This window comes from Rhinopithecus roxellana, chromosome 10 (genome assembly GCF_007565055.1).
Source record: "Rhinopithecus roxellana isolate Shanxi Qingling chromosome 10, ASM756505v1, whole genome shotgun sequence".
In the NCBI taxonomy this organism is placed as follows: domain Eukaryota; kingdom Metazoa; phylum Chordata; class Mammalia; order Primates; family Cercopithecidae; genus Rhinopithecus; species Rhinopithecus roxellana.
In genome coordinates, this window is record NC_044558.1 from 82,775,352 (window position 1) to 82,794,300 (window position 18,949).

The window sequence follows — 18,949 nt, forward strand, 5'->3', positions numbered from 1 at the left end:
ATTCATTACACCCAAACCCCTTTGGAATTCCTCTGCCCTGTGCATCCCTCCCTATTCCCAGACAACCACTGGTCTCTTTTCTGTAACACAGATTAGTTTGCATTTTCTAGAATTTTATAAAAACGTGTTCAAACTTTTGTGTCCCTCTTGTTTCTTTCACTCAGTGTAATTATCTTGAGATTAACCTATGTGACTGTGTGTATAAATAATTCCTTTTTGTTGCTGAGAGGTATCCTATTGTGTGGATATATTAGGTTGGTGTAAAAGTAAATATGGTCTTTGTCATTAAAAGTAATGGCAGGCCATTAAAAGTAATCCCAACACTTTGGGAGACTGAGGCAGGCGGATCACTTGAGGTCAGGCGTTCCAGACCAGCCTGGCCAGCATGGTGAAATCCCCTGTCTACTAAAAATACAAAAATTAGCCAGGTATGGTGGCGTGTGCCTGTAATCCCAGCTACTCGGGAGGCTGAGGCAGGAGAATTGCTTAAACCTGGGAGGTGGGGGTTGTAGAGAGCCAAGATCATGCTACTGGACTCCAGCCTGGGCGACAGAGCAAGGTTCAATCTCAAAAAAAAAAAAAAAAAAAAAAAGTAATGGCAAAAACCGCAATTACCTTTGCACTAACCTATTACCACAGTGATTTAGCCATCCACTTGAGAATGGACATTTGGGTTGTTTCTGGTGTGCTGGGGAATACAAATAAAGCTGCTTGCATATTCATGTGTAGTAAGTCTTTGTATAGACACATTTTATTTTATTTATTTATTTTTTGAGATGGAGTTTTGCTCTTATTGACCAGGCTAGAGTGCAGTGGCGCAGTCTCAGTTCACTACAACCTCTGCCTTCCGGTTTCAGGCAATTCTCCTGCCTCAGCCTCCCAAGTCACTGGGATTATAGGCACCCACCACCATGCCCAGCTAATTTTTTTTTTTTTTTGAGACGGAGTCTTGCTCTGTCGCCCAGGCTGGAGTGCAGTGGCCGGATCTCAGCTCACTGCAACCTCCGCCTCCCGGGTTCACACCGTTCTCCTGCCTCAGCCTCCCGAGTAGCTGGGACCACAGGCGCCCGCCACCTCACCCGGCTAATTTTTTGTATTTTTAGTAGAGACGGGGTTTCACCTGTGTTAGCCAGGATAGTCTCGATCTCCTGACCTCGTGATCCGCCCATCTTGGCCTCCCAAAGTGCTGGGATTACAGGCTTGAGCCACCGTGCCCGGCCTTTTTTTGTATTTTTAGTAGAGATAGGGTTTCACCATGTTGGTCAGGCTGGTCTCGAACTGCTGACATCATGATCCACCCACCTTGGCTTCCCAAAGTGTTGGGATTACAGGGGTAAGCCACTGCACCCGGCTGTATAGACACATTTTTTTTTCTATTTATCTAGGAATGGAATGCTAGCTAGGTCATACGGTAGGTGTATATTTAACCTTTTTTTTTTCTTTTTTTAGAAACAAGGTCTCGCTCTGTCGCCCAAGCTGGAGTGCAGTGGCGCAATCATGGCTTCCTGCGGTCTCAAACTCCTGGACTCAAGTAATCCTCCCACCGCAGCCTCCCAAGTAGCTGGGACCGTAGGCATGAACCATTACGCCCAGCTCATTTTTCAATTTTTTGTGGAGACGGGGTCTTGTTATGTTGCCCAGGGTGGTCTCAAACGCCTGACCTCAAGCAATCCTCCTGCCTCAGCCTCCCAAAGTGCTGGGGTATATTTCACATTTTAAGAAACTGCCAGATGTTTTCCAAAGTACCAGTTACATTCCCACCATCAGTATATGACGGTCCCAGCTGCTCCAGATTCCAGTCAATACTTGCTATGATCCATTTTTAAATTCCAGACATTCTAATAGGTATGAAGTGGTATCTCAATGTGGTTTTAACTCACATTCCCCTAATGACTAACAATGTTGTGCATCTTTTCACACACTAAACCACCATATATTTATAGCTTTGTTTTCAACTGATAGAGAAGTTCTAACCAGTTATTCAATCCCAAAGAGACACTATTCTTTATGTCTGTGTAGAATATCCCTTCTTTCATTGCTTCTCGAGATTTACCTCCTCTCTGCACTATGCTAATAAAACACTTATCAGGCCGGGCGTGGTGGCTCATGCCTGTAATCCCAGCACCTTGGGAGGCTGAGGCGGGTGGATCATGTGAGGTCAGGAGTTCAAAACCAGCCTGGCCAACATGGTGAAACTCTGTCTCTACTAAAAATACAGAAAAATTAGCTGGGTGTGATGGCACACACCTGTAATCCCAGCTATTTGGGAGTCTGAGGTGGAGAATTGCTTGAATCTGGGAGGCGGAGTTTGCAGTGAGCCAAGATCACGCCACTGCACTCCAGTCTTGGTGACAAGAGTGAGACTCTGCCTCAAAAAGAAAAAAAATCTTTTTTTCTCTCCTTTTTAAAAAGAGAATTTAAAATGTGTTTACCATGTGATTCCAAATGATGAACAGGAGAAATAAACATTAACTCACCAAATTTGTTATGATGATGATTATTACTGGAATGATGTTTTGCTCTTGTTGCCTAGGCTGAAGCGCAATGGTGCGATCTCGGCTCACTGCAACCTCTGCCTCCTGGGTTCAAGCGATTCTCCTGCCTCAGTCTCCTGAGTAGCTGAGTTTACAGGCACCTGCCACCATGCCCGGCTAATTTTTGTATATTTAGTAAAGATGGGGTTTCACCGTGTTGACCAGGCTGGTCTTGAACTTCTGACCTCAGGTGATTCACCCACCTCGGCCTCCCAAAGTGCTGGGATTACAGGCATGAGCCACCATGCCCAGCCTATTATTATTTTTTAAGACAGGCTCTGGCTCTGTCGCCTAGGCTGAAGTGCAATGGCACAATCTCAGTTTGCTGCAGCCTCTGCCTCCCGGGCTCAAGCAATTCTTCCACGTCAACCTCTTGAGTGGCTGGGACCACAGGCATGAGCTATAACACCTGGCTAATTTTTGTATTTTTAGTAGGGACGGGGTTTCACCATGTTGGCCAGGCTGGTCTTCAACTCCTGACCTCAGGTGATCTGCCCGCCTCAGCCTCCCAAGGTGCTGGGATTACAGGCATGAGCCACCACGCCCGGCCTGATAAGTGTTTTATTAGCATAGTGCAGGGAGGAGGTAAATCTCGAGAAGCAATGAAAGAAGGGATATTCTACACAGACATAAAGAATAGTGTCTCTTTGGGATTGAATAACTGGTTAGAACTTCTCTATCAGTTGAAAACAAAGCTATAAATATATGGTGGTTTAGTGTGTGAAAAGATGCACAACATTGTTAGTCATTAGGGGAATGTGAGTTAAAACCACATTGAGATACCACTTCATACCTATTAGAATGTCTGGAATTTAAAAATGGATCATAGCAAGTATTGACTGGAATCTGGAGCAGCTGGGACCGTCATATACTGATGGTGGGAATGTAACTGGTACTTTGGAAAACATCTGGCAGTTTCTTAAAATGTGAAATATACCCCAGCACTTTGGGAGGCTGAGGCAGGAGGATTGCTTGAGGTCAGGCGTTTGAGACCACCCTGGGCAACATAACAAGACCCCGTCTCCACAAAAAATTGAAAAATGAGCTGGGCGTAATGGTTCATGCCTACGGTCCCAGCTACTTGGGAGGCTGCGGTGGGAGGATTACTTGAGTCCAGGAGTTTGAGACCGCAGGAAGCCATGATTGCGCCACTGCACTCCAGCTTGGGCGACAGAGCGAACCTTGTCTCTAAAAAAAGAAAAAAAAAAGGTTAAATATACACCTACCGTATGACCTAGCTAGCATTCCATTCCTAGATAAATGAAAAAAAAGTATCTATACCAAGACTTATTTATACATGAATATGCAAGCAGCTTTATTTGTATTACCCAGCACACCAGAAACAACCCAAACGTCCATTCACAAGTGAATGGCTAAATCACTGTGGTAATAGGTTGGTGCAAAAGTAATTGTGGGCCGGGCTTGGTGGCTCACGCCTGTAATCCCAGCACTTTGGGAGGCCAAGGTGGATCACGAGTTCAGGAGATCGAGACCATCCTGGCAAACACGGTGAAACCCCATCTCTACTAAAAATACAAAAAAAAATTAGCCGGGCGTGGCTGCAGGCGCCTGTAGTCCCAGCTTCTTGGGAGGCTGAGGCAGGAGAATGGTGTGAACCCGGGAGGCGGAGCTTGCAGTGAGCTGAGATCGCATCACTGCACTCCAGCCTGGGTGACAGAACGAGACTCCGCCTCAAAAAAAAAAAAAAAAAAAAGAAAAGAAAAGTAATTGCGGTTTTTACCATTACCTTTTTTTTCTTTTTCCTTTTTTTTTTTTTTTTTTTTGAGATTGAGTCTCGCTCTGTCACCCAGGCTGGAGTCCAGTAGCATGATCTTGACTCACTGCAACCCTTGCCTCCCGAGTTTAAGTAATTCTCCTGCCTCAGCCTCCCAAGTAGCTGGGATTACAGGCACATGTCACCACACCAGGCTAATTTTTGTGTTTTTAGTAGACGGGGGGTTTCACTGTGCTGGCCAGGCTGGTCTGGAACGCCTGACCTCAAGTGATCCGCCTGCCTCAGTCTCCCAAAGTGTTGGGATTACTTTTAATGGCCTGCCATTACTTTTAATGACAAAGACCATATTTACTTTTACACCAACCTAATATATCCACACAATAGGATACCTCTCAGCAACAAAAAGGAATTATTTATACACACAGTCACATAGGTTAATCTCAAGATAATTACACTGAGTGAAAGAAACAAGAGGGACACAAAAGTTTGAACACGTTTTTATAAAATTCTAGAAAATGCAAACTAATCTGTGTTACAGAAAAGAGACCAGTGGTTGTCTGGGAATAGGGAGGGATGCACAGGGCAGAGGAAGAATTCCAAAGGGGTTTGGGTGTAATGAATGTGTCACTATTAGTCTGTCACATACAGACTAATGTGTGGTAAATGGGATTTCATTATATAAGACAATGGCCAGGTACAGTGCCTCATGCCTGTAATCCCATTAGTGGGATGAAGATTTCAATTTGCCACCCTGGTATCCTGGTAAATCATAGATGTTAAATGTTTTCCTTTTTTTTGTTTTTGTTTTGAGACAGAATTTCGCTCTGTTGCCAGGCTGGAATGCAATGGCACAACCTCGGCTCACTGCAACCTCCACCTCCTGGTTTCAAGCCATTCTCCCACCTCAGCCTCCCAAGTAACTGAGATTACAGGTGCCCTCCATGATGTCCCGCTAATTTTTGTATTTTAGTAGAGATGGAGTTTCACCATGTTGGTCAGGCTGGTCTCAAACTCCTGACCTCAGGTGATCTGCCCACCTCGGCCTCCCAAAGTGCTGGGATTACAGGCGTGAGCCACTGCACCTGGTGATGTTTTCCTTTTTTATGTTTTTAAAATTTTATTGAAATAAAAAATAGAGGCAGGGTCTTGCTATGTTGCCCATGCTGATCCTGGGCTTAAGTGATCCTCCCACCTTGGTCCCCCAGACTGTTGGGATTACAGGCATGAGGGATGGTACCTGGCCAGACATTTTCTTATATAATGAAATCCCATTTACCACACATTAGTCTGTATGCATGTCCCTGCAGATAGAGAAATCTGTAAGCAAGCCCACCAACGTGTCACCTGGGGTTTCTCTAGACACTGCCAGGGGTTGTGTATTTGGCGGAAGGGGCAGCTGAGACCAGGCAGCTGGGTGATATATATATATATATTTTTACAACCCACATGTATCAAGTTGCCAATAAGTAAACAAACAAACAAACAAACAAACAATCTTTCTTGGAAGAAAAAAAAGTAGTCCCGACATGGCGGTTCACATGTATCCCAGCACTTTGGGAGCCCAAGTGTTCAAGACCAGACTGGGCAACAAATTGAGACCCTGTCTCTACAAAAAATAAGAAAATTAGCTGGGAGTGGTGCCTGTAGTTGCAGCTACTCAGGAGGCTGAGGCAGGAGGATCGCTTGAGCCCAGGAGGCTGAGACTACAGTGAGCCATGATTGTACCACTGCACTACAGCCTGGGTGACTGAGTACCCCGTCTAAAAGAAACAGAACAAAATAATAAAATAAATAACAAGATTGCCTTAAAAGCATCTTAAAATCCTAGAATTAAAAAAACAAAACAGCCGGGCGCGGTGGCTCAAGCCTGTAATCCCAGCACTTTGGGAGGCTGAGACGGGCGGATCACGAGGTCAGGAGATCGAGACCATCCTGGCTAACACGGTGAAACCCCGTCTCTACTAAAAAATACAAAAAAACTAGCCGGGCGAGGTGGCGGGCGCCTGTAGTCCCAGCTACTCGGGAGGCTGAGACAGGAGAATGGCGTAAACCCGGGAGGCGGAGCTTGCAGTGAGCTGATATCCGGCCACTGCACTCCAGCCCCGGAAACAGAGCGAGACTCCGTCTCAAAACAAACAAACAAACAAACAAACAAACAAACAAAAAAAAAAAAAAAAAAACGGAGGAATAGCCAAAATAAGCAAGCTAACAGTGGTTGCTAGAGGAGCATTAAAAGCCTTTGGTGAGAGGTCTGACTTGAGTAAGCTGCGAATTTCTAAGCAAAATACAAACCTTTTCATTGAATGCTGGTGCATCTTTGCAGATTAACAAACTCTTAGGTGAGTTCTTTTTATCAGAAGAGGACTCTGTCTCATCCTCTCTCAAGGCAGATTTTGAAGAACCCAAAGAGTGGGAATCTTGGATGGCAATTAGCTCACTATGAATAAGAAAACGCAACAAAAACAGATATCTTAAAACAATATCATACACAGATCACTCTTATACTTTTAAAAGTATCTTAAAAGGACAAACAAGTGGTTTTGTTATTGAAGCAGCGCAAGTTTGAGTAGAATATTATAGATTGGAATAGAATATTATAAGTTAATGCACACCTTTTGCAAATAAGAATGAAAACAAGGCCGGGCACGGTAGCTCACGCCTATAATCCCAGCACTTTGGGAGGCTGAGCCGGGTGGATCACAGGTCAGGAGATCAGGACCATCCTGGCCAACATGGTGAAACCCCATCTCTACTAAAAATATAAACATTAGCTGGGTGTGGCTGGGCGCGGTGGCTCATACCTGTAATCCCAGCACTTTGGGAGGCCGAGGTGGGCGGATCACGAGGTCAGGAGATGGAGACCATCCTAACACGGTGAAAGCCGTCTCAACTAAAAATACAAACAATTAGGCGGGCGTGGTGGCAGGCACCTTAGTCCCAGCTATTCAGAAGGCTGAAGCTACTTGGAAGGAGAATGGCGTGAACCCGGGAGGCAGAGCGTGCAGTGAGACAAGATCATGCCACTGCACTCCAGCCTAGGCGACAGAGCAAGACTCTGCCTCAAAAATAAAAAATTAGCTGGGTGTGGTGGCACATGCCTGTAATCCCAGTTACTCAGGAGGCTGAGGCATGAGAATTGCTTGAACCCAGGAGGCGGAGGTTGCAGACAGCTGAGATCGCACCACTGCAATGAAGCGAGACTCTGTCTCAAAAAAAAAAAAAAAAAAAAAAGAATTAAAACAAAATTATTAGATAAAGGTAACTATAGAATAAAGAATGTCCCCCTAAAAATACAATGAACTGAACGTTCTAGAGATAGGATCATCTAAAAGGGAGGAAAAAATTAAAATAGACTAATTCTTTTTTTTTTTTTTTTGAGACAGAGTCTGGCTCTGTCACCCAGGTTGGAGTGCAGTGGCGCGATCTCGGCTCACTGCAAGCTCCGCCTCCCGGGTTCATGCCATTCTCCAGCCTCAGCTTCCCGTGTCGCTGGGACTACGGGTGCCCGCCACTATGCCCGGCTAATTTTTTTGGTATTTTTAGTAGAGATGGGGTTTCACTGTGTTAGCCAGGATGGTCTCGATCTCCTGACCTCGTGATCCACCCGCCTTGGCCTCCCAAAGTGCTGGGATTACAGGCGTGAGCCACCGCGCCTAGCCAAATAGACTAATTCTTTTAAAAAAAAAAAAAGCCGGCTGGGTGTGGTGACTCATACCTGTAATCCCCATACTTTGGGAGGCTGAGGAGGGCGGATCACCTGAAGTCAGGAGTTTGAGACCAGCCTGGCCAACATGGTAAAACTGCGTCTCTACTAAAAAGTACAAAAATCAGCCAGTCATGGTGGCGCATGCCTGTAATCTCAGCAACTCGAGAGGCTGAGGCAGGAGAATCGCTTGAACCCAGGAGGCAGAGGTTGCAGTGAGCCAAGATTGTGCCATTGCACTCCAGCCTAGGGGACAAAAGCAAAACTTCATCTCAAAAAAAAAAAAAAAAAAAAAAAAAAAGCCAAGTGCAGTGATTCCTGCCTGTAGTCCCAGCTACCTGGGAGGCTGAGGTGGGATCACTTGAGCCCAGGAGTTAGAGGCTGCAGTGAGCTATCACTATAACACTGCACTCCAGCCTGGGTGACAGCGAGACCCTATCTCTAAAAAGTAAAAAAAAAAAAAAAAAAAAACATGGAATAAGGTTATACTTTTGAAAATTTTAGGTTTTCAGTTTTTGAGATTGATTTTTGTTAATGGCTTTGTTTGTTTATTTATTTATTTATTTTTGTTATCATTAGAGATGGGGTTTCACTATGTTGCCCACTATGGCCTTGAACTTCTGAACTCAAGAGATCCTCCTTGCTTTGGCCTCCCAAAGTGTTGGGATTGCAGGCATGAGCCACCTCACCTGGCCAATGACTTTTTTTTTTTTGAGACTGAGTCCCATTCTATTGCCCAGGCTGGAGTGCAGTGGCATAATCTTGAGTCATTGCAACCTCCGTCTCCTGGGTTCAAGCGATTCTTGTGCCTCAGCCTCCTGAGTAGCTGGGACTACAGGCGTGTGCCACCACGTCCGGCTCATTTTTGCATTTTTAGTAGAGATAGGGTTTCACTATGTTGGCCAGACTGGTGTTGAACTCCTGACCTCAGGTCATCCGCCTGATTTTGACAGCAAAACCTGTTCTGGAACAGACCAGAGGCACTAGAACTGCTTCCTCCCCTGTAATCTACAACGAAGTGAGAACAGGCTGCCCCCGGTTTCTCCCTGCATGGGTAAACCTGTTTGTCAAATGGAATGCTGGCACAAATGTGAACATTTTAGTTAGATAATCAAGTAGGTACGCAAGTTCTTATAATCTATGGAAAAACAGAAAAACATAATTATCTTTCTACTTAATCACATATTTGTCATGTGATATCTTGGCATCTGTCTCTGCTGGCAGAACAGGCCAATCACTTTAATCATTTTAAGTCGGTGAGGTCAAAAGGGCCTTGAAAGAAACTCTGAATGTAAATTTGCACTTATTTCATACATTAAATTTAATCCTCTATGCTCTTAAAACTATCTGACATAAGCTTGTCACTTAATATATGGGTGTCCTGGCCAGGCACAGTGGCTCAAGCCTGTAATCCCAGCACTTTGGGAGGCCGAGGCGGGCGGATCACGAGGTCAGGAGATTGAGCCCATCCTGGCTAACATGGTGAAACCCCGTCTCTACTAAAAAAATACAAAAAACTAGCCGGGTGAGGTGGCAGGCGCCTGTAGTCCCAGCTACTCGGGAGGCTGAGGCAGGAGAATGGCGTAAACCCGGGAGGCGGAGCTTGCAGTGAGCTGAGATCCGGCCACTGCACTCCAGCCTGGGCCACAGAGTGAGACTCAGTCTCAAAAAAAAAAAAAAAAAAAAAAAAAAAAAAAAATATATATATATATATATATATATATGTATATGTGTATGTGTATATATATATGTATATGTGTATATATATATATGGGTGTCCTTGTTCAGTAGTGAAAAATAGGCAGTTGTGCCATGATACTTGCAATTATCCAAAGATCTTTAAAGACCAAATATGAATAGATGACATTTAGCGTGACGACCGACTTTTTAAAATAATTCGCAACTGGCAGAATGACTATCTGTATGACCTTTAAACAATTCAAGTTTCTAAAAGGGCCAAAGGAAATAAATACACAAAATAAGGCCGGGCGCGGTGGCTCAAGCCTGTAATCCCAGCACTTTGGGAGGCCGAGACGGGCGGATCACGAGGTCAGGAGATCGAGACCATCCTGGCTAATACGGTGAAACCCCGTCTCTACTAAAAAATACAAAAAACTAGCTGGGCGACGAGGCGGGCGCCTGTAGTCCCAGCTACTCGGGAGGCTGAGACAGGAGAATGGCGTGAACCCGGGAGGCGGAGCTTGCAGTGAGCTGAGAGCCGGCCACTGCACTCCAGCCTGGGTGACAGAGCGAGACTCCGTCTCAAAAAAAAAAAAAAATAAATAAATAAACAAAATAAAATTAAAGAGCCAAAGGACACTCCAAATAATTAAGCACTAGAAATAAATTTTAATCATAAAATCCTATAAAAGCCGATGTACTGATTAAAATACGCCTCTTGGCCGGGCGCAGTGGCTCATGCCTGTAATCCCAGCACTTTGGGAGGCCGAGGCAGGCGGATCACGAGGTCAGAAGATCGAGACCAATCTGGCTAACACGGTGAAACCCCGTCTCTACTAAAAATACAAAAAAATTAGCCAGGCGTGGTGGCGGGCGCCTGTAGTCCCAGCTACACGGGAGGCTGAGGCAGGAGAATGGCGTGAACCTGGGAGGCAGAGCTTGCAGCGAGCCAAGATTGCGCCACTGCACTCCAGCCTGGGTGGCAGAGCGAGACTCCGTCTCAAAAAAAAATAGTAGACATTATTATGATGCCACTCACACACAAGATTTAGCTATTCTAACAATAAGACAAGCCTGAATAAGGCAGCGTATGCTAATAACTAATCCATTTTCTTCTCTTAAAAAAGTCAATAACTTACCAGCTTGTTCAATACAAGTATCCTCCTTCCTGAATGATTTTGAAAAATTGAGAAAGTTTGGGCGATGTAAAGTTTCAAACAGATACGAACTGAATGAACGCAAGGCAGGCACGGCTGGATATGTAAATACACTAAGTGACCCTGGATAAGAGCTGAGAGATGCCAGGTGTGGTGGCTCACACCTGTCATCCCCACAGGTGAAAAGATTGCTTAAGCCCAGGAGTTCGAGACCAGCCTGGGCAAGATGGTATCACCTTATCTCAATTTTTTAAAAAAGAGCCATGACACATTTTTTTTTTTTTTTTTAAATAGTCTCACTTTGTTGCCCAAGCTGGAGTGCAGTGGCACATCAGCTCACTGCCGTGTCAAACTCCTGAGTTCAAGTGATCCTCCCACAGGTGTTTGCCATCCATGCCAAGCAAATTCAAAAATTTTTTTTTTGTAGAGACGGAGCCTCACTATGTCACCCAGGCTAGTTTCAAATTCCTGGACTCAAGTGATCCTCCTGCCTCAGCCTCCCAATCCTGGGACTACAGGTGTACACCACCATGCCCAGCTAACTTAAAAACAATTCTTAAAAAATGTGTAGAGGCCAAGTGTGGTGGCTCATGCCTGTAATTACAGCAATTTGGGAGGCCAAGGTGGGTGGATCACTTGAAGTCAGGAGTTCGAGACCAGCCTGGCCAATATGGTGAGACCCCATCTTTACTAAAAATACAAAAATTTGCTGGGCATGGTGGTGTGTGCCTTTAATCCCAGTTACCTGGAGGCTGGGGCAGGAGAATGGCTTGAACCCAGGAGGCAGAGGTCTCAGTGAGCCAAGATTGCGCCACTGCACTCCAGCCTGGGCGACAAAGCTAGACTCCATCTCCAAAAAAAAAAGGGTAGAGATAGGGTCTCGCTATATTGCCCACGCTGGTCTCAAACTCCTGGCTTCATGTGACCCTCCTGCCTTGGCCTCCCAACGTGCTAGAATTACAGGCATGAGCCACCACAATGCATCAAGAGAAATTTTTATATGGTGTCTAGGTAATGCCATCTGGACCAGAAATGGTCAGCGTGTCAATTCAGAACGGCTTCTGGGGTGAGGAATGCTCTAGGGCGGAATTCCACTCTGTGCCGCGATCCACCCGTTTGCCTTGTAATAAAACACACTTGCCCAAGTCATAACAACTGCTTTTGTTTTTAAATAAAACCTTTGCCTCAGAAGCCGTCCTCGGTATAAACGCGTCCCTGGAATCTAATAGAGCTTCTATAATTAAAGACTCAACAGTCCATGCTGTGACAAAAAGAGGGAACCACTGGTCCTAAGGAAGATCTCTGTTAGCAAACACGGCTTCTGGATTAACAGTAGGTATGGCGTGGCTTCTGTTACCCGTTGTATTTCTAAATATTGGCACGTGTGCTCCACGGGTGTTTACGGACGTGAATGTTACTCACCTTGCCGGGAAGTCACGTTGTGTCCCACGGAAGCTTTCTGAACACGTGCACCCAGATTTGAGGCGGACAATTCTCTGCATTTTGGAAGGCTTGAAAATACTCATCCACTCCACATCAGACATGTGGCCTGGGGCTTCAATTATGAAGTTACTCGGGTGGCAGCACTTGGAGTCACACATGCCACTTTCGCCCAGACAGGCTTCATTTTTCTGGCAGCATGAGATTTCGGACCTTTCCATCTGATCTTGACACTCTACATCCAGCTTTTCTGGCTGTTTTGAACTTGGGCAGTTGGTCAGGCCCAGGTAAACACTGACATCGTGCCACTGCTTCTCATCAGATAAAGTGGGCGCTTCTGAGGGTTGTTTTTCTTCGTTCTGAACCCCAGTGCCATGACATTCTAGTGATTTTGCATGGATCTTGCACAATGTAATTTTGTTTTCAGGTTCAATCTGGGTTTTTCCTCCCAGAGACCAAGACTTGTGTTTCTCTACTAAGTCTTTGGTAAATATGGATGACAGCGTAATTACACTTTTCTCCCCAAACGCAGTATTGATCGGTCGTTTCTTCTCTTTGCATTCATCACAAGAGCTCTTGTCTGACCTATTTTGCTGAACCAACATGGCTTCAAATTTCTGGTCCTTAAACAGTGACTTCTGATTTTTTTCCTTCTTAATATCGACTTTTGGGTGGTTATTTTCAAGGTCTGATAAACACATGTCTCTGCTATGGTGGCATTATAAGAAAAAAGGAGGTTATAAGATATACTTGATACTATCATTCTAAACATTTCACCCAAAACTCAGCAGAGCTAAGTCCCAATGAGACTCATTTGTCTGAACCTCAGAGCCCAATTCTAGCCCAACCTTCTCCAGGAAGCCTTTCTGACCACCAAGCCCACATTCCCTTTTACATCCTCACCTCTTACTGCGCTGTCTACACGAGCAAAAAGAATCCTACAGAAATGTGACAAAACCTTTTAATAAATCTTCCTTTAAAATTTTTCATGTCACTTGTATTCAGGTATCCTAATCTGTATCATTCTGATACCTAGGAAATACAACTCTCTCTTTCCATAATGCCATAAACTATTTTATGCTTAAAAAAAATTTTTTTTGAGGCTGGGCGTAGTGGCTCATGCCTGTAATCCCAGCACTTTGGGAAGTTGAGGTGGGTGGATCACCTGAGGTCAGGAGTTCAAGACCAGCCTGACCCACATGGAGAAACCCTGTCTCTACTAAATATACAAAAATTAGCCAGGCGTAGTGGAACATGCCTGTATTCCCAGCTACTTGGGAGGCTGAGGCAAGAGAATTGCTTGAACCTGGGAGGCGGAGGTTGTGGTGAGCCAAGATAGTGCTATTGCACACCAGCCTGGGTGACAAGAGAGAAATTCCATCTCAAAAAAAAAAAATTTTTTTTTTGGTAGAGACAGAGTCTTGCTATGTTGCCTAGGCTGCTCTTGAACTCCTGGCCTCAAGCAATCCTTCTGCCTTAGCTTCCGAAGGCACTGCGATTATAGGTGTGAGCCATGGCGCCCAGCCCATTTTAAGCTTTTAAGGAATAACCTCAACTCATCTAGTACCTCCCAGAGGCAATGAAGGTCAAAAAGGAGAAAGACAGCCTTGGCAACACAACGAAACCCCATATCTACAAAAAATACGAAAAAGAAAAGGTAGCCGGGCATGGTGGCGCACCCCTGTGGGCCCAGCTACTCACTTGGAAGGCTGTGGTGAGAGGATCGCTTGAACCCAGAAGGTGGAAGTTCCAGTGAGCTAAGGTTGCACCACTGCATGCCAGCCTGGGCAACAGAGCAAGACCCCATCTCAAAAAAAGGAAAAAGGAGAAAGAGCCAGTATGTTAGAGGCTTCTGCCTGCAAGAGAACTCTGAGTTAGTCTGGTGGCAGTGGCAGCAGCTAGGACTCAGAGCCACAAGCCACAACCCCCCCGCAGAGAGCCCCAAAGGAAAGTGCAGCAAGAACAGCGGAAAGCAGGGCGGCCCCAGCCACACGGCACACGGCACACGCCACACACCTAGGGCGATCGCGGCAGTGCTGCAACTACTAAGCCCTGCTGCTCTCAACTCCCAGGGAAAGTGGCTGCTGCAACCCAGTCCAGCCTCCATGGTTCCAAACAGTCATGGGGAGCTTCCTTAATCCCTCTCCCTTTCAAAGACTCCTTGTAACATTTCGGCTTAGAAAAGTAGACTACGTTGAGCTGTGGTACACTTATATGCCTGTTAAATTAAACCACACTTTATATGTTTATATTTTAATTTTACAGAAACCAATTTAATTCCCACACTGCTTGTTGTAGGGAAGGGAAGATGTTTCCTATTAATGATGCAAGCAGGAAAATCCAGTTAAGGGCACAGATCACCCTCGGTGGAGTGGGGCTCTTACTCAGCAATCAATGCAGTCCTTGGCATTACTTCTTTTGGGCGAGTGCCACGTCCTATATACCTACATGTGCCCAAGTCCTAGCCTAGTGTCTAAACACTGAATGCTGGACGGATGGATGGATGGATGGATGGATGGATGGATGGATGAATGAATGATTCATCTCTGTAGTGTCTACTCTAGCTCAAAGCCTTCTGCACAACAGAAGGGCAAATCAGGTTAAACATATTTACTTCTATCCAGTGGCTAAATCAGGATCATGCCTAAAATTCTTAGATCAGGTCTTCCTACAACTGAGGATTATGACAGTCATTATTAGCTCACACACATTTTATTTATTTATTTATTTATTTATTTATTTATTTAATTTTCAGACGGAGTCTCACTCTGTCTCCCAGGCTGGAGTGCAGTGGCGCGATCTCAGCTCGCTGCAACCTCCGCCTCCCAGGTTCCAGCAATTCTCCTGCCTCAGCCTGCCGTAGCTGGGACTACAGGTGCGTGCCACCACGCCCGGCTAATTTTTTTGAATTTTTAGTACAGACGGGGTTTCACCATGTTAGCCAAGATGGTCTTGATCTCCCGACCTCGTGATCCACCCACCTTGGCCTCCCAAAGTGCTGGGATTACAGGCATGAGCCACTGCGCCAGGCCTATTTATTTATTTTTTGAGACGGAGTTTGGCTCTTGTCACCCAGGCTGGAGTACGATGGCGCAATCTCGGCTCACTGCAACCTCCACCTCTGGGGTTCAAGTGATTCTCCTGCCTCAGCCTCCCAAGTAGCTGGGATTACACGTGCCCGCGACCACGCCCAACTAATTTTTATATATTTATTTATTTATTTATTTATTTAGAAATGGAGTCTCGCTCTGTCACCAGGCTGGAGTGCAGTGGCGTGATCTCGGCTCACTGCAACCTCCACCTCCCAGGTTCAAGCGATTCTCGTGCCTCAGCCTCCCGAGTAGCTGGGACTACAGGCATAAGCCACTATGCCTGGCTAATGTTTGTATTTTTAGTAGAGATGGGATTTCACCATGTTGGCCAGGCTGGTCTCGAACTCCTGACCTCAGGTGACCAACCTGCCTTGGCCTCCCAAAGTGCTGGGATTACAGGTGTGAGGCACCGTACCCGGCCACATTTATTTCCTACCATATGGGGAATAGTAGTCAGTACTGGCCAAGAGTAAGTGCACAGTCAATACTGACTGATGGAATATAATACAAGATCATATTAATTGCATCTTGCTGAGATTACCTGGAGTCCAGGGCCTTTGAGTCCTCCGTCTTTGAGTCATACATCTGTATTAATTCTTGAGAATTTTCCACATTGAAATTAAGAAACTGCAGATCACTCTGTTGTTTTACATAAATCTGTCATGGATATTGACAAATCAATATAAAATGTAATAACAAAACTAAACTGAACCAACAATTTGGCACTTTCCCTGAAACAGTTCACAAACCCTAAAACAGATCAGATAGTTACTAGGGAAATATGCTAAATATGTCTGCTTTTAATTTTCCTTTGTTAGCACTAAGATTTGCTAGGATAGCTGGGCTCCCTGCCTTTGATCACCACAAGCAAGACCCTATCTGCTGTACTAAACATGATATACAGGCTGGGCTCAGTGGCTCACACCTGTAATCCCAGCACTTTGGGAGGCTGAGGTGGGTGGATCATGAGGTCAGGAGTTCAAGACCAGCCTGCTCAATATAGTAAAACCTTGTCTCTACTAAAAATACAAAAAATTAGCTGGGCGTGGTGGTGGGCACATGTAATCCCAGCTACTTGGGAGGCTGAGGCATGAGGATCGCTTGTACCTGGGGGGTGGAGGTTGCAGTGAGCCAAGATCAGGCCATTGCACCCCAGACCAGGTGACAGTGTGAGACCCCGTCTCAAAAAAATAAATAAATAAAAATAAATAAACATGATATACAACTAATGTAGTTAGGGTTCCAAACCACCAATTAAACAAAATCGACAGGCATACTTTTTTCTAATTTGCTATTTGTTTACAAACATTTCTTATGTGATAGAGAAGGATGATTGGGGACATACCTGTCTCAGATTGTGCAGTTCTGAATTTGTGCGTTCTTGCTTTGACTTCGCAATATTAAGCAATTCATCTTTCCTCTTTTCTCTCTCTACTATTTAAGAACAAGTATTGTTAAACATTTTTCATCAGCTGTATCAACACAAACCTCTCCATTTCCAACAATTCAATGCTCAGCTAACATTTTTGTTGTTGTTCCTGAACTTAAAAACAGCAGAATGGGCTGAACGCAGTGGCTCGCACCTGTAACTGCAGCACTTTGGGAGGCCGAGGTGGGTGGATCACTTGAGGTCAGGAGTTCGAGACTAGCCTGGCCAACATGGCAAAACTCCATCTCTACTAAAAATACAAATTCAGCCAGGTGTGGTGGTGTATGCCTGTGGTCCCGGTCACTTGGGAGGCTGAGGCAGGAAAATCATTTGAACCTGGGAGGTGGAGGTTGCAGTGAGCAGAGACTGCGCCACTGCACTCCAACTTGGATGATGGAGTGAGCACTTTGTCTCAAAAAAAAAAAGAAAAAAAAGAAGTGATTTGTAGATTCAGGGATTATTTATCTTTCCTTTCGTGGGTGATAGAATGAGGGTGATTTCCAGATCTCTATACTTAATACATATTACTTTAATTATTTTTAAATTTTAAAAGATAAAATATTTTTAAAAACAGAGATGGGGTCTCGCTATGTTGCCCAGGCTGGTCTTGAACTCCTGGGTTTCACCACGTTAGCCAGATTGGTCTCCAACTCCTGGCCTCATGTGATCTGCCCACCTCGGCCTCCCAAAATGCTGGGATTACAGGCATGAGCCACTGTGCCTGGCCGAAACCGAGACATTTTAACAGTGGAAGGGATATCCGTAGTGCATCTGACTCAGCGGGTCTCAATTCCACACGCCTCTCATGTTAACAGCATCCAAGCAGGGTGTACTCCTAATGTTTAAATAAACCTGTTTTGTTATAATCGCAGCTACTTCGGAGGCTGAGGTGGGAAGACTGCTTGACCCCAGGAGTTTAAGACCAGCCTGAGCCAACACAGCAAGACACTGTCTCTTAAAAAAAAAAAAAGGCCGGGCACGGTGGCTTAAGCCTGTAATCCCAGCACTTTGGGAGGCCGAGGCGGGCGGATCACGAGGTCAGGAGATCGAGACCATCCTGGCTAACACAGTGAAACCCCGTCTCTACTAAAAAAATACAAAAAACTAGCCGGGCGAGGTGGCGGGCGCCTGTAGTCCCAGCTACTCGGGAGGCTGAGGCAGGAGAATGGCGTAAACCCGGGAGGCGGAGTTTGCAGTGAGCTGAGATCTGGCCACTGCACTCCAGCCTGGGTGACAGAGCGAGACTCCTTCTCAAAAAAAAAAAAAAAAAAAAAAAGATACTTGTTTTGGATACAGCATGGTCCCTAAACAAAAGCCAACTACTTTATCTGGCCCTCAGAGTAATTTTAAATATATCTGAATGTTGGCTGGTGGGGTTGTTGGGGGGTGGTGGGGGAGGGCAGGCGGTCAAAGAAAAAAAAAATATATATATATTTGAATACTGCCTTAATCTCTGATTTTAGAATAATCTACTTTTGCATAAGAGGCAATGCCACTGTAAATATAAATGTTTCCCTAGTTCAGATAGTTTTCTCCACTGCTGGGTTTAGCTGAGAGATCAAAGTGGATTGGGTCTATTTTCACAAGTTGGCCACAGAAAACAATGAGGTAAGGAACTCTCTGCTGCTATCTGCCTGAACAAGCAGCCTAAGATAAAACAACGGGGCCCACGCCTGTAATCCCAGCACTTTGGGAGGCTGAGACGGGCAGATCACGAGGTCAGGAGATCGAGACCACCTTGGCTAACACGGTGAAACCCTGTCTCTACTAAAAATATAAAAATTAGCCGGGCGCGGTGGCGGGTGCCCGTAGTCCCAGCTACACGGGAGGCTGAGGCAGGAGAATGGCGTGAACCCGGGAGGCGGAGCTTGCAGTGACTCGAGATGGCGCCACTGCACTCCAGCCTGGGCGACAGAGTGAGACTCCGTCAAAAAAAAAAAAAAAAAAACAACAACAATGGGAAGGGCCTTAGATGCCTGAAACCTGCTGAATTCTGATCAAGACTCTGCGTTTTACTGCCTGGAAGACCTGAGGCAGACACTCAGTCTACAAGAGCTCACCTACAGGACTGTCAGGACCCACAGAAACGTAAACTAGTATCATTGTTCCCTTTGCAAACTCCTTACTCCTAGTTATGTACAAACAAGACATGTTTTGTTCTCTCAGCCTATGTAAAGAA

At 45.4% G+C, this 18,949-nt stretch overlaps 1 protein-coding gene across 1 annotated transcript in view; it reads right to left on the reverse strand.

Annotated features, from left to right (window-relative positions):
• CCDC62 (coiled-coil domain containing 62) overlaps positions 1 to 18,949 on the reverse strand; it is a 58,008-nt gene that overhangs the window by 17,467 nt on the left and 21,592 nt on the right. Inside the window, exons 7-10 of the mRNA XM_010368368.2 lie at positions 16,687 to 16,775; positions 15,883 to 15,998; positions 12,232 to 12,957; positions 6,562 to 6,706 (exon numbers count right to left, since the gene is read on the reverse strand). Of these exons, the coding sequence (XP_010366670.2) occupies positions 6,562 to 6,706; positions 12,232 to 12,957; positions 15,883 to 15,998; positions 16,687 to 16,775 (1,076 nt within the window). The remainder of the gene's footprint in view (positions 1 to 6,561; positions 6,707 to 12,231; positions 12,958 to 15,882; positions 15,999 to 16,686; positions 16,776 to 18,949) is intronic.